Below are 17,229 nucleotides of genomic sequence, written 5' to 3' on the forward strand. Positions count from 1 at the left end.
CTATATAATTGTATAATTAGTTAGTATTGTTATTACCATCATTTTGAATAAAGTGGAAAAAAGAGAACCAGAAAAAAAATAAAATAAGACAAAATGTATGTATGATGGAAACAAAATATACACTTAAATTTCAAATTATTTAAAATGATATTTAAAACCAATTTGTAGAAAAAATAATAAAATAAAATACAATTAGTCATGTAAACAATGTGGCAATTTTTTAAGTTCCAGTGCACAGAGAAGTTTCTTACACTGTTTTGTTTTTAGACCCACTACACTTTATTGGGTTGCTTATCGGGGATACCACGGAGATTACTTGTTTTTTTAAATTCATTGTTTCAAACATTTTTGCAGTAAACAATGAAACAAAATGCATGCACAAATAATGACAAAACTGCCCAATTCAGAACATTTCCATCATAAAATTCTACTCAGAGTTCTGCAGTGAAGTTCTGCAAACAGTTTTCACAAGTGGTAGTGGGTAGGGAATTCAGGCTCTTGCTACCTGTACCCAAGGTACAGGGCTTGAGTCTGAGTAACTGTAGCCACCAGGTATATTTAACTGGGGTATTTCATACACACACACACACACACACACACACACACACACATACACACACACACCCTGTATATTCCCTTGCAGCAGTGACAGCGCCAAATACACCTCCTTTCCCTTGCAAATTCCCTTCCAGAGAGCCAATCAGTTGCTATCCAATCCATGTACATCACTGCAGATGCTGCAGTCTGATCTCCTTCCAGTCTATGTGGTTGCAAACCGCATAGACTTCTGATGCCTTCTCTTCATAATCCGGACTGGCTAAATGGCAGTCTGGATAGGAACTCGCCGAGCACACATGCACAGTTCTGAGATTCGCAGCTAATTATTTTGCAATTCTATTTTCTTTCATTTTACATCTGGGGGGCTGCAGTCCTGCAGTCCAATAGCATGAGCCACTACTGACTAACTCTGAGGTTGTGCAGATGTCAGAGTTATTATATTTAGTAATTGGGGTGTGTAGCAAAACCCCAGAGCAGGGATGAATGGGGTAGTAACATTATTTACTTCCTGGTTAACTTTGGATATTAAACAATCGATGACATTTGAGATAAAGCATGGAAATCTTGAAAAAAAGTCAGACTACATATAACTTCCAAACATATAGCTCCTTCAGAAACAAAGCAAAAGGTATAATTAAAAATGAAAAGAAAAGAAATGTTTCCATCAGTTTCAAATCTCTAACAATAATAATCCCAAGCTCTATTAGAACTGTATCAACAAATCAATACACCTAAGTAAGAAGGTTATATCAAATTTTCTACCCCAAGGGAAATACTTTAAATTGGCATGCATTCTGAATTCTCACATTACACAGTCCGCTACTTTGCTTTACTTCAATAACAGAATGTTTCTAATTTATCACATAGCACCAACATAAAGTCTGCTACTGATTCTTCAGATAGTAACCCCAATAAATACCACAACTTCTCTCTAAATCTTGTTTCCACAGATGTAGACAGAAATTACTAAGAAAGCATACAATTATGACTATGGTTCCCAATAACTTGTCTTTTGGGAATCCTTGTACAGCAGCTGTTTCAATAGCTTATCCAGTTTTAATTAAAACAAAAATAGAGTAATAATTTCCTCACAAGCTTTCTAAATATATATATATACTTTTTATCAGGCATGGGAGTGGTTTATTGTGCTGTAAAACAAAGTGTTATTGGTACACATGTTAAATTCACATCCCTTCCCCCATCAGTGTGACATTCGAGCTGGTCCTGCCCTACCTAGTAGCTGTCATAATAATATATAGCCCTAATGTACTTTAATGGTTCATCTTATTTAACCAAATTATTAAGTAGATTATTAAGTCTGTGATTTTATCCAAGGCAATATACTACATGGCTGGAAATATATCAACCTTAGTTCATTTTGTGATCAAAAATTATATATAAATATATACATATACATTTTGCATGTAAAAATCTGTTTCTATTTTCATAACCTATTGTTAACAAAGTTCGCTTTCGTCCTTCTAGACTTCTTCAGGTCTGTGTACAAGAACCCTAAAAACCTATATAATTGTATAATTAGTTAGTATTGTTATTACCATCATTTTGAATAAAGTGGAAAAAAGAGAACCAGAAAAAAAATAAAATAAGACAAAATGTATGTATGATGATGGAAACAAAATATACACTTAAATTTCAAATGATTTAAAATGGTATTTAAAACCAATTTGTAGAAAAAATAAATAAAAAATAATAAAATAAAATACAATTAGTCATGTAAACAATGTGGCAATTTTCTAAGTTCCAGTGCACAGAGAAGTTTCTTACACTGTTTTGTTTTTAGACCCACTACGCTTTAGTGGGTTGTTTTGAGACTTCAGGGATACCACGGAGATTACTTATTTTTTAAAATTTATTGTTTCAAACATTTTTGCAGTAAACAATGAAACAAAATGCATGCACAAATAATGACAAAACTGCCCAATTCAGAACATTTCCATCATAAAAGTCTACTCAGAGTTCTGCAGTGAAGTTCTGCAAACAGTTTTCACAAGTGGTAGTGGGTAGGGAATTCAGGCTCTTGCTACCTGTACCCAAGGTACAGGGCTTGAGTCTGAGTAACTGTAGCCACCAGGTATATTTAACTGGGGTATTTCACACACACACACACACACACACACACACACACACACACACACACACACACACACACACACACACACCCTGTATATTCCCTTGCAGCAGCGAGAGCACCAAATACACCTCCTTTCCCTTGCAAATTCCCTTCCTGAGAGACAATCAGTTGCTATCCAATCCATGTACATCACTGCAGATGTTGCAGTCTAATCTCCTTCCAGTCTATGTGGTTACAAACCGCATAGACTTCTGATGCCTTCTCTTCATAATTCGGACTGGCTAAATGGCAGTCTGGATAGGAACTCGCCGAGCACACATGCGCAGTTCTGGGATTCGCAGCTAATTATTTTACAATTCTATTTTCTTTCATTTTACATCTGGGGGGCTGCAGTCCTGCAGTCCAATAGCATGAGCCACCACTGACTAACTCTGAGGTTGTGCAGATGTCAGAGTTATTATATTTAGTAATTGGGGTGTGTAGCAAAACCCCAGAGCAGGGATGAATGGGGTAGTAACATTATTTACTTCCTGGTTAACTTTGGATATTAAACAGTCAATGACATTTGAGATAAAGCATGGAAATCTTGAAAAAAAGTCAGACTACATATAACTTCCAAACATATAGCTCCCTCAGAAACAAAGCAAAAGGTATAATTAAAAATGAAAAGAAAAGAAATGTTTCCATCAGTTTCAAATCCCCAACAATAATAATCCTAAGCTCTACTAGAACTGTATCAACAAATCAATACACCTAGGTAAGAAGGTTATATCACATTTTCTACCCCAAGGGAAATACTTTAAATTGGCATGCATTCTGAATTCTCACATTACACAGTCCGCTACTTTGCTTTACTTCAATAACAGAATGTTTCTAATTTATCACATAGCACCAACATAAAGTCTGTTACTGATTCCTCAGATAGTAACCCCAATAAATACCACAACTTCTCTCTAAATCTTGTTTCCACAGATGTAGACAAAAATTACTAAGAAAGCATACAGTTATGACTATGGTTCCCAATAACTTGTCTTTTGGGTATCCTTGTACAGCAGCTGTTTCAATAGCTTATCCAGTTTTAATTTTAATAAACAAATATGTCAAAGAAAAATATGTCCCATTAATATGAACATATTCATATACAAGTTCTATGCATACAGGAGGACTGGACCATAATGTCTCAAACTTCAGACCTGTAGCCATATTATCACCACTTTCTCTAAAATACTTGAAACAATACATTCACAATGTTAAGTTATTTAACTTATAATAAACTATTTCACCTACTCATCATTTATTTCATTCAGAGTATTGTACAGATACAGCATGGATACCACCTCTAAGCATTTTTAAATAAAATGCATTTGCATATAAACTAAGAATATACCACTACAGCACTCTTTTTCAATGTATTGAAATCCTTTATTACAGTACCTATTGTATACAAGTAAAAAGACTTTCTCATTTTGGCTTACCTAATTTAACACCATCATGGTCTGAAATTTATCTTAAAGGTAGAACAGTTAAGTGAATGACATCATTTCAACACTTATTTTAACACAAGTGAGTGGGCAGCCATGGTGGTGCAGTGGTTAACGTTGTCACTTCACAGCAAGAGGTTCTTCTGTTTGATCCTCAGCTGGGGTGCCTTCTGTGCAGAGTCTGCATGTCCTCCCTGTGGTCGCGTGGAGGTGCACTGGTTTCTTCCCACATCCCAAAGACATGCTGTAGGTGGATTGGACACTCTAAATTGGCCCTAGGTGTGTGTGTGTGTGTGTGTGTGTGTGTGTGTGTGTGTGTGTGTGTGTGTGTGTGTGTGTGTGTGTGTGTGTGTGTGTGTGTGTGTGTGTGTGTGTGTGTGTGTGTGCCTTCTATGGAAGGTTGGGTGCCAGGCTGGCAACTCAACACTGTAAAACTCCACTGCCAATCATGAGCAGACAGATGTTCTGCTGTGGTGACCCCTAACCGGGGAAAGTCAAATAAGATTTTAACACAAGTGAGTGTACTTCAATATTCTTTACTTTGCCACTTACTTGGGGGGCACTAGGTGGTATGGTGGGGCACTGTGGAGCCCTTTTTCCTAGGGCACCACTTGACCTAAGGCTGACCCTGCCCTTGTCATCACTGATAAGCACAAAATTGTAAATCAGGGAACCTTGATACAGAATGCAGATGACTTTTCCTTGATATGCTCTGACAAAATACTTATCCAACTTTTGTCTTTGACTCAAATTCCATTCACAAAATTAAAGGAGCGGCTCATATGCTCTCAGGTAATATTAAGTGCTAAAAAAAAAACATAATGATTTTTACCTCAGATCCAAATGCAAAAGCCATCCCAGAATTTAAAATAATTTTAACAAACAAAGCTGTTATTCAATAAGTGACTCATATCAAGCTTCTAGAGGTAATCACAGATCATAAGCTAAATTTTGATCAATTAATTAACTACATGGGTAACCAAAACAAATCAAAAACTAGAAACATTGTATAAAGTCAAGAGATATATTTGGGAGGTTGACATAATGTTTATGGTGTTTACCTTAAAGACACAAGATACAGGGTTTGATTCTCACATGGGGTGATTGGCTAGGCTTAAAATGGTGCACAAGGGCAGTTAGCCTAGTACTAATCTATGAACCTACGAACAAGCACAGCTTCAAGTTGCTCAAACTCTACTACTGACAACTTTATTATCTGGATCCCCCAGTCTTACAACCATTCAGAAAATTCTCTAGAAAAATGCTGTCACAAAACCATCAAATTTGTTACCAGTCTTTCTAACAAAACACATCATTGCACAGCAATACAAAAATTACAGTGGTTCAGAGTACAGCATAATTTAACTATAGTACAGCTAAAAAGGACCCATAATATTTTACATTAACCAAAGAAATATCAAGCAAGTAGCAATATAATTAAAACCACTACACAATTAGGCAGCTAAGAGCTCAACATTTAAATTAAATACACATTATCAAATCCAATAACCAACATGGAGACTCTCACTATTCAGCTTATGTCGTTAAACTTTGGAATACCATCCCACAGGAAATCAGAACAGAATCATATCTAAAAATACGTCTATAAAATTAAAAAAAATCATTATGTCCTTTAACTACCTATTCTTATGATGCCTGAATATACAACATATATCTTAACAGAAACTGACCTATAACTATTACTACAAATCTCACTGATTTGCTCCTGTTACAACTGAGGTTTTGAGAAATACGCTTCATTTTAGAGTTCTAATTCTGCATCTTAACTGTCTTTTATTATAAATGCGTTCTTCTTTCTGTTCACATTTTCTCTCACTGTTTTTCTCCATCCTTATTCTTTTTTAGTGCTAATCCTCTTGTCTTTTTAATGTATCATTATGTATTCAGTTCCTGCTTTGTATTTAAACTTGCATATTTCTATACATAATGTTTAAATTAAAACTTATTTTTCTTATTGTTTAAGAACAGTTGTCCTAATGTCATTTTACTTGCTAAAATGTAATTTTGATTGTGGAGCTTTTCTCCCCAGGACTCTGCTGAGAAGGGGCCTTTAGCTCAGTCAGACTATCCAGGTTAACAAATGTAAATAAATAAAAAAAGCAACTATTATCCAAGTTTAGTTCTTAATATTATGAAAGCATGAAGGATAACAGGACAGTGAGATCAGGCAGTTCAATGGCAGTAGGCATGTCAAAAAGATTTCAGCGTATTTGCAAGATGTAAGGTATCATTAGGTTTAACAGAATTAGAGTCATGAAGCCCACAGAAAGATGAATAAAGTCGGATGGTTAGCAGAAGGACCAAAACTGTGGTCACCAACTGGATTAAAAATGTTAGTGGATCCCAGCAGAACTGGGTCATGGGACAAGAGCAACAGCAAAGTATTCAGAAGGTCCAAACAGAATTAACATATTCAGGAGACCAGACCCATGAGACTAGCATGCTAGCTTCTAACATACATAGGGCCTTCACTAACACTAATACAAAGTTGATATTTACAGTAGAATCCAGAGAAGCATCAGATAAATCATTGATTGGGTGTTACATCAGGTTTAGAGGTCAAACTCTCCTACCAGCATGATGAACTCAGTTGAGGTGGCTATTTATGTTAGAAGAATTGTGGGATTCACAAACTATGTAGATTTGTTTCATAAAAACAGCCTTGCTCACAAAACAGAGTTTGTGTTCTGTACTGGCAAAGATAATGTATTTTCACTACAACCAGAAATGCTTTTGAATGGTTTGAAGGATCAAATTAAGCTAGGAGGCAATGTCAAAATTAAAAGTGGCCAGTTTGGTGCCAAGGAGTAATGAAGCCCTGACTATGAGCCAGTTGGCCCAGATTCAGTTAGTGGCTCAAGCACTTGGTTGGCTAATAGGGGACAGTGGTTTGGCCATCTGGAGGAAGGTGTGAGCTGAGCTAATCCCCAAAGCCCTGCTGCTGGTCAGAACTAGGGGAACATCACTGGTGAGTGGATACGCTGAAAAATGCATGACCATAATGGGGCCTGAGATGGACATTTTCTGACAGACCACACCTCATGACTTGCCCTCCCTACGTATAGGCCGATGATGTATGTGTAGGCATGACTCACCCTGCTTACATGGACATCATTAGCTTGAAGGGATAGGACTTATCAAAAAGCCTTTACACTAGTGTATACATCTCTGATGGCTGTCAGTTTTACTCCTTGCCTATTTCATGGCTTCCAATGGGATCCTGAGCCAAGGTTTGATACCATTAAGAAACTTGTATGTCCCCATTTTTTTCCTTCCCATCAGGCATTTCATGGGAAGGCAGGGGAACCATGGAAGGGTAGCCAGGCACCCAAAATCAACTGGGGCAGGGAACCAAGAAAAATAGATGTCATGGGAAGCAGAGCAGGTTTACTGAAAATCTGAAATATACTTCTGATAAAAAGTCACTAAGGTTGTGTGTTGACAAATGGAGTTCATTTTTTCCTGTACAACCAGAGGTGTGTTTTATGGAGTGGAAGTAATTTGTTGTAGTCATTTTTTCATGTCATTTTTTCATGTCATCAGAGCCATTGTTATATATCTTACTAGCTACATCAGTGTTCGGCATGCTTTAGTTTTTTGGCAAACTTTAAACATAATATCAAAACAAGATTGCCAGCTATGTGTTGGGGCCCATTTGAGCAGGATGCCCCATGTGAGAACAGGGTTTGCTGTCACCAAAACATGCTGTTCAACTGAGTGATCAGACTTGAGCTGATCTGAACTGGGGCATCAGCAGCTGAGTTTGTGATCTGATGTTCTGTTGGCATTCATACTGCAACAAGCAATGCTGACAGCAGTACAAAAAGGTGGTAGCATATGCTAAGTATTTTTAAATTAATGTTGCAATCTCTTCATAAAATACCATGACAACAAAACAACCAAATGAAATGCTGTAAGTATTTAAAAACATAATAAGAAACAAACAAAAGTACTATTGGTCAAGGGAAATAAAATTAAATAAAACATTGAATGCATAAAACTATTTTGGAATGAAACTCCTTCATTAACTTACGTACACATCTTTAAAAACTGGGTTATTGAACATGAATGCTATATGTAGTTAAATTAGTGAAATGTTAAACGCACATTCCAAAGACATGTATCTGGAGCATTTCTCCCCGGGCCTCCGCTGAAAACAGGCTCTGTGGAACCTAGTCGAACTTTCCTGGTCAACAAATGTTAAATAAATAAATAAAATAAATAAATAAATGTGTCCATAAGAGAACTATCTGATAAAGAAACAGCATGTATTAGTTTTTCTGACTAATATGATACAAAGAACATTGAATTACTATTATTATTTTCAGTCTTAAAGATCAAGCCGAGTTAATAGTTATGTCTGGTAGATATGATAAGAAAAGCTGCTTTCTATTTTATGTCTTATAGACATTTAGGACTACAGTAATTTTTGAAGGCTAAACAGTACATCTTTTTCTGCTGGATGTCATAAATTTTGTGATTCCGCCAAAAGGATTTTTGTTGACTCTTCTAGTATATTTGTGCCCTGTGAGTCATCAGTGTATACACGAAGGATCTCTTAGTCAATTACATCTGATTGGAAAGACAAGTTCTTCAATGCCCTCCCCCCAATTACATTAAAATTAGTACTTTTACAGGAAGGAAGTTTATATGCACTACCCACTCCCCTTTCTTGTATGTGCCAACGTCATAACATTGGAGAATGGAGAACATCCCCAGTAAAGTGATCTCTTACAAGCAGCAGTTACATTGTTCTTAATAAAACATATTGGAGTACATCACAAAAGCATAACTTGACCAAACTCCTCAATGAAACCACATAGTGGACACTCACAAACAGCAATCCCACAGTAAGTAATAAACTGCAGTTAGAAATACATGAAATAAGAACGTGAAAAAAACGGGTCCCTTGAAACTAGATACCTCCATTAAAGAAACTCCCTTTCAATACCAACTCAGCAAAATATGTCTGATGTAACAGAACACAATAAATTATATACATAAGGAGTTAATGTAAGCCATTTATTGCATCATAGTCCAAACTGAAAGATATATTTGTAACTGAATTTAAATTTACTCTCAGGTTAAAGATGATTGCACCGGGATCTATGGTAACTACAGAGAATGCAACTATGGGATGGGAGCAGACAGATTCTAGATCTGTATGCTATTTAAGATGTTTCTATTCCTAGTCAGACTTTGTACTGTTTCCTCCAAATTGCTCTAATTAACACAGTCAATTAATGTTTTAGCAAATTTATTTGATGTTGAACAGTTTACTCAGTGAACATTTAGGTTGTAATAATCCCGCCTAAGGATTGTATTTTCATTGTTTTCTACTTTCTGAAAATTTCGTCAGGAAATCCTCACAATCCGTAGGGAACATAGAAGATGCACAGTAGATTCATGCAATATTATAATCAATGCCACTGATGATTAATGCATGATTATACTAATATTACGTGTCATCAATTAAAATAATATTGCAATCTATACCACTGATGCTACTTCATAAATAAAGAATTATAAAATATTATTATCGATACCACTGATGCTAAAGTGTAAGGAATTATAATAACATTATAATCAATACCACTGATGTTAAAGTATGAGCAATAAAAATATAATAAATACCACTGACGCTAATTAGTGCATGAACAATTTCTAGTCTAGAGTTGCTTTCTTGGCTTCTGACTTAAGTGTTCTTTTAAGAATACTGAGACATCAACACCTACCCATCTCTGCTTTATCACTCATTGGAGGTACACATTGGAAATTCTGATTAACATTTTGGATCTTTGAATAAAGTTTCAGTAATTGTAAATATATAACATTCTATAAGGAAAGAAAAGTGTTTAGGTCATCCATATTGTTAAATGTTCTAGTATTTAGCAAAAAACACCTTCATCCCATTTTATCTGGAAGATGCTTGAATTTTATTTTGGAATTTGGTGGCTTGAAAATATACTAAGGGGATAAAAAATTGTGTCAGTACTTGCATTCCTTGGGAATTGAGATGAAGCCCACTGGATGCAAAGCACTCCATCTGGTTGCACATCTCAGTCCATAGTGACATGCATTGATTCTTTTGTTTATGACACCATGTGCTGAGTGATTGATTGTCAAAAATTTGTCTTGATATACAGGTGTCGTTTAAGACTACTAGTGGATTTTCCTAAGCAGATGAATTTGTCATATGCTTGTTAGGATGTTCAATAATGCAACCACAGTCCATCTCTCACATGTGCCTCATTGTGAGGAATGCTCCTCATCTGACATCTTTAAAAAAATTCAGGTTCTATGCTGTTCCATATTAAAATGGTTTGTCACAGAGTCCTTGTTAAGAACTTTTTTTTTAACTAATGTCCCTTTTAAGTTATAGTGAATTATTTTAAGTCAACAAAATAACTTTATATTAGAACAATGTAGCATGTTTTAACAATGTTGTCAGCTTTGCAGTTGAAGGTGTTAAACTGTGAGAAAGTCTTCCACATTTTGCCCATTTGTGCTATATTAGGAAATGTAGTTCATAGTTTCTTACTAGGCTAACTGCCCTTACGGGCCATTTTAAGCCTAGCCAATTACCCCATGCGAGAATCAAACCCTGCACCTTATGTTCATAAGGTAAATGCCTTAACCATTATGCCAACCTCCCTCCTCCTAATAGTGGTACACAATTTGGATATAGAGTTGAGAGCTGTGCCATAGGTTGCTGTATACCCAAGAATGAGGCTTCTTTAGAAGGTTGTCTCCAATGTGAGAAATGCCCATGCCATAATTATTCTTAATCTCTTGTAACCTAGTTAAATTGTTCCTAATTTTGGCATCCAGCAGGCAAAAATACTGTCATAAACTCCATTCTGTTCAGGTATGCATCTGTTTTAGGTATTTTTGAGTCACCGATTACTATGATAATACTGGAGCTGCCGGGTCACAGTATCTGCATTAATGGGGTTTCCAAGTGTGCATTGGTTAAGTTTAAACTCAGGTATTTGGTTGTCATGGACTCTCCCCCACTACTATGGTACTCTGACTATGTACATTTGATTTACTGAGGTCAGTGAGAATTGTTTGTAATATCTTATGTAAATGAGGCTCTGATTTTGTCAAATGTATGGCTTCAGGTTTCTAAAGATGTATTCTTTCAAACATCTGCAAATGTAGTACTGAGTGCGTATGCATGCTTTCATAGGGGACTAATGCGAAGAGGTTAGCCTTAATATTGTCAATATGCTTGCATCTCTCATAAATATTTAAGGTTGTGTCAAAAAGGAGTGCATTTTCTGTAGGCATGAGGTGATTCTTCTTCTTCTTCTTCTTCTTCTTTCGGCTGCTCCCGTTAGGGGTCGCCACAGCAGATCAACTGTTTCCATTCCTTCCTGTCCTCTGCATCTTGCTCTGTCACACCCACCACCTGCATGTCCTCTCTCACCACATCCATAAACCTTATCTTATGCCTTCCTCTTTTCCTGTTACCTGGCAGCTTCATCCTTAGCATCTTTTTCCCAATATACACTGCATCCCTCCTCAGCACATATCCAAACCAATGCAATTTTGCCTCTCTGACTTTGTCTCCAAACCTTCCAACCTGGGCTGACCCTCTAATATACTTATTCCTAATCCTGTCCATCCTCGTCACACCTAGTGCAAATCTTAACATCTTCAACTCTGCCACATCAATCTCTGACTCCTGCCTTTTTGTCAATGCCACTGTCTCCAACTCATATAACATAGCTGGTCTCATTACCCTCTTGTAGACCTTCCCTTTCACTCTTACTGATACTCGTCTGTCACAAATCACTCCTGACACTCTTCTCCATATACTCCACCCTGCCTGTGCTCTCTTCTTCACCTCTCTTCCACACTCACCATTACTCTGAACTGTTGATCCCAAGTATTTAAACTAATCCACCTTCGCCACCTCTACTCCCTGCATCCTCACCATTCCTCTATCCTCCCTCTCATTCACACACATATATTCTGTCTTAGTCATGAGGTGATTCTTGAACTGTGTTATTTAACAAGTCTTTGAAAGTTAGCTCATGAAGTCTCTCCATATCTAAAGTAAGATTCTTCCTATGTAAAAGTACAATTTAAATACACATGTACTACTAATTAAAACCTAATTTAACTTTATGACTGAAAAGTATATTCTACATTTGTGGTGTGAGGTATTCTCCCAAACAAGACAAAAAAGAAATAAAATACTGCTTTTCATGTATTGGCGAGGAAGGGTAGCAAAAGAAAAAAGATTTTGACTTGAGACCCAAACATCTAAATATCACTACGTTGACTATATTTTACAATGATTTCTTACTGCTGAGGGATCACATTTTTCAGGGGTGACTGCTGCAGGTTGGGGGTTTATTTTTCTGCAGGGTGCAATATTGGGGAATCGTGTGGCATGACAATGCCCCTAGATTAAATGTGTGATGGTATGTTTCATTTTGTACAACTCTGTTGTCAGATGGCAGATTCAGTCCCACTGTTTCAACAGACAGTGCCAACAGCAGTCAATTTATTTATTGACATGTTGTTGATGAATCTGTTATTCGTAGCACAGTCATAGATCTGTTTACATATCATTCTTAGCAACCTCTTTAGACATGCATGCAGTCTTCATTTATGCATATCTCATAATATAATATTGTATCACAGAAGTGTATCGCAGTATTATAAAACATATTAATCAGGTAATTTTGGAGAATGAATAAATATGTAAAATACACTGGCTGGAAGGCAATATTTTCCCTGAATGCAGTATATCAGCTGTCTGTTTCACAAATACCCAGGATATTTCAGTAGTAATGACCCATATACTTATTGTCTGAAAAAACATTTATCACCTCATGTACCATAGCTATGCTCTTTGTTTATAAGCCACACAACATTTCCTGTATCACTAACAGGTGTCTATATCTCTATAATGAACTATTGTATTAGAACACAGATGTGTAACTCGTTCTTGAAAAATGTTTGTATAGTCTCCTCTAAGCCTGTTGCCATGCTTGTAACTTGTATCCATAAATATATTTTTTTTTTCCTTCTCAGGCAGGGAAACACGATGAAGCCTGGATGATTCTCAAGCAAATCCATGATACCAATATGCGAGCTCGTGGACAGCCCGAGAAGGTGTTTACAGTGAGTATCGCTGTTGGCATGAAATTGGACAACCAAAACTTTCCTTTGGCAATGTGGCATTTTAGTAACATCGGCTTTTTAGCTGTCATATCACATCAAAAATAATATGCATATCTGCAGGAGAATTAGTAAGTGGTTTGACAAAGAATGCAAGGTTGTAATGTAGATTCCTGCCACAATGTAGCATACAGTAGGGCTACAGCCTTGTTCTGGATAGTCTCAGAATTTTATAATATCCCTTCCCAGTTAAATATCCTGACAAAAGTTATCAAAATAGTAATAAACAAGGTAGTACGGAATGAAGATGGCTTTGGATTCTAATATGATTTTCTCATGAACCAGACAATAGGGGTAGCACCATTAAATCTCAAGAAACAATAAATATGGACCATCTGCCTATCAAGACTGACACAAATGTACAAACAAAATGAGAAAATGTATAATGAATGGCACCTCACATGTGTGCCCTGTTCAATCACAGCCTCACCTCAGGCTTTGTCCCTACCGAATGGCGCACTGGTACAGTCATCCCTCTCCACAAAGGAGGAGCAACTGCAGACCCTGGGAACTATCACCCCATTAGCCTGATGAGTCTGATGTGCAAAGCTATGGAACGCATCATCATGGACCTAATAAATAAGGATATAGGGAATCTCCAAACTCTGGATCCCATACAGTTTGGTTTTGTGAAGGGTAGATCATGCCTGCTCAACTTGGTTGACTTCTTTGAGTCAGTCACCAGAGCTGTGGATGAAGGCAAGGTGGTTCATACAGCCTACCTTGATCGGGACAAGGCCTTTGATACCATTCCCCACTCAGGAATCATAAAAAACTCACTAAGCTAGGCATCAACCCCTATATCACTAGATGGGTTGCAAACTGGCTCACAGATAGAAACTACAGTATGAAAGCAGCTGACTCCAAATCAGACTGCTGACTAGTCATGAGTGGAGACCCACAGGGTTCAGTCCTGGGTCCTCTCTGTTTGGTATCAAATTCTCTGAAGTACAAGCCAACAGAAAGGGACTCTGGCTGACAAAGTTCACAGATGACTGCAAGTTGGGAGCTATTATTAACTCCCCAAGTGATGTTGACATCCTACAGAATGGCCTCACTGAGATCAACAACTGGTGTAAGAACCATGGCCTTAAGCTCAATGCCAAAAAAATGTGTCATTATCCACTTTGGGAAAAAACAGACTCCCATGAATTACCACACTAACGGTAGTCCACTGAATGCAGAAGGCGGTATAAGAGATCTGGGAACACAGGTTGACAGCAACCTCTCTTTTGACCACCACATTGCCACTGTGGTCAGAAAGTCCTTCTATGTGGCACATCTCATTACTAAGGGTTTTGCATCCAGGAAGAAAGAAGTCATTGTTTCCCTCTACTCTTCCCTCATTAGGCCAGTCATTGAGTACAGTGCCCCATTTGGCATGTACCTCACTAGACACCTGCAACAACTGGAGAGGTCACAAAATTATCTCACAAAGAGGATCCTAGGCCTTAAACACTTGTCCTATATGGACAGACTCAAAAAAACCCATTTATTCTCTGTCTCATATCGCCTACTTAGAGGCAATCTCTGCTTGACTTACAAAGCCATGTCTGACCCAGCTCTGTTAGAAATGCTGCATCTAAATAAATCCCAATATCTCTGCACCACATGCTCCAGAGACCTCAACCTCATTACCACAATCAACAGAATGTACTGGAGGGACAGGTTCATAACCCAAAGACTGCTCATGCTATGGAATAGACTTCCCATACATGTCAAGCAGAGCACCTTGCTGACCTACTTCAAGAGAAATCTTGATGAGTGGATGGGAAATAGAAAATTCATCCTGGGGATAACTCCAGTGTCTCTACTTGACAGAGGCACTGGGAAATAAGGTCGGGCGGCACAATGCCAGGGAAATCCTATGGCTAGGCTTGTAAAGGCCCTAGGGCCATTGGCCTAGTACACACCTATGAAGGGGCAGTATCTCAAAAAAACAGCCACTGTTCAATGCATATCTGTATCCATCAAGAACTGTGTCTTGACTAGGTAGCAGTTACCATCACTCAAATGGATGGACACGTCCTTTGACAGTTAAAATAAACTGCTTGTGTTAAAAGAAGTTCTACCAAGTGGATAATCCAGAGGTCTTTATGTGGTACATTCTGATGATGGCACAGTGGAGTGCATTTTGTGTCCCAAGATTTGTGAAGTCATTGATTTCAGCTGCTATTTGGACTGCAGATGTATTGGTTATGCAGGATGTTTTTCCTTGCTCCATTTCTGCCTACCAGAGATATGCCACCTTGATTTTCTTTAATGCTTGGTATAAAAAGAAATCAAGCTAATGTCTTAGGGAAGATGTATGGACAACAATTTTCTGTGTGAGTTTGTTAACTTGTTTGCAAGTACAATCAACAATCACACCTAGCAGATGCGGCTTTTGTACTGTTGATTTCTTGATACCTGGTTTAGTTTAGGGCTTAGAGGTTTTTTTTTTTTTTTTTTTTTTTTTTTTTATGTGTTATAGTTTCATTGTCAACTCACTGGAAATATCAGCATTCTAGACACTGCAGATGATCTGGTAGTCAGTGCAGAGGGTTAAGGCTATGACTTGTTAACAAGCTGTTTTTTTATGTTAGAGGATTTGATTCCTTTAGGCTACACTTGCGTACTGCTTGACCTTAAGCAAGTCGCTTTACGGGACCATATTTTGGGGAAATTTGCTTAGACTACTCAGTTATGTCCTGGACCACATACCTATCTATGAGATACAAGTTCCCCACAAATGACTGGAGAGCATTTCAAATTCAGATTTTTTAGAAATGTATCTAACTGTAACAGCAATCTGCGTGGTTCACCATCCTAGTAAACACTTTAGTAAATGAGATTATTAACTCCATTTCTAATGTCAAAGGCCATCATTTAACTGTGTCATTGGCTCAACAAGAAGCACATTCACTTTTGGTACTGGAAGGTCAGACAGTTGTGTGTTCTATTGCCAAGCATTGTGCTTGGATTTATTTTCTAACACTGTCACTGCAGTGCTGCACAGTGGGGTACTTCATTCTGGAGATGCCGTCCTTCAGAGGAGATGTTAAGCTAATGTCCCAGCTACTTTAGCTGATGACAGCTGATAAGAATGTAAAAGATTAGAAAACTCATGCATACTTTTTACACAATAAATATTTTATCCTACCTGCATTGGCTTTGAGCATGAAAACCTAATGAAGCTTAAGTTCTTGGTATCTGATGTCTGGTGTTCTAAAAGCAAGAGGATCATTCTTGTGTACTCAGCATAATTGTTTTTGGGCAAATCCACATCCCTACCTCCATCAGTCACTTAATACACTAGTTTACAATTATGTCTGTGTTATCCATTACATTTTGTTCTGTCCATATTATGTGGTATCTGAAAGTTTCTGTAACCAATTTCACTGTGAAGTGCACTGTTAACTCTTTTAGTCCCCACATCGTTACTGTCACTGCTTAGTTTTGCACATCAGCAGTTATAGCTGTCATCATCAGTGCTTGCTTTTATATAAACAATATCCATTAAATCTGAGCAATTATCTTACTGTATTTTATGGAGTAGAAGTGATTGAACTGGTCAGATGAATCTGTATTTCTATACAATAACTTAATATTTTATAATTAAAAGTGTGGACAATGGTGATTTCTGATTTAGCAAGTGCTACCACAGTACAGCTATGCTTCTTAAATAGTTATTGTGTAAAGTGATACTGTTATGAGGTCTTCACAATGTAACTACTCCATGATCAATGGCCTCTCTAAAGTCTTTAACATCTTTTATTAAATTATTAATTTATTTTGCATTATTTTACTATTATTGATGGCATTTTACTTAAGCACATTTGTTCTTATAAAGACAAGTCAATCATTTAACTATCCTTGTAGTGACATTATCTTTATAGC

The 17,229-nt window shown here is 37.2% G+C and overlaps 1 protein-coding gene across 1 annotated transcript in view; it reads left to right on the forward strand.

Annotated features, from left to right (window-relative positions):
• The window catches only part of SV2C (synaptic vesicle glycoprotein 2C), a 1,515,246-nt gene that overhangs the window by 1,012,844 nt on the left and 485,173 nt on the right, over positions 1 to 17,229 (forward strand). The window contains exon 6 of the mRNA XM_044063964.1: positions 13,204 to 13,293. Coding sequence (XP_043919899.1) covers positions 13,204 to 13,293 — 90 coding nt within the window. The remainder of the gene's footprint in view (positions 1 to 13,203; positions 13,294 to 17,229) is intronic.

Source organism: Protopterus annectens, chromosome 2.part2 (assembly GCF_019279795.1).
Source record: "Protopterus annectens isolate FY-2018-M chromosome 2.part2, PAN1.0, whole genome shotgun sequence".
In the NCBI taxonomy this organism is placed as follows: domain Eukaryota; kingdom Metazoa; phylum Chordata; order Ceratodontiformes; family Protopteridae; genus Protopterus; species Protopterus annectens.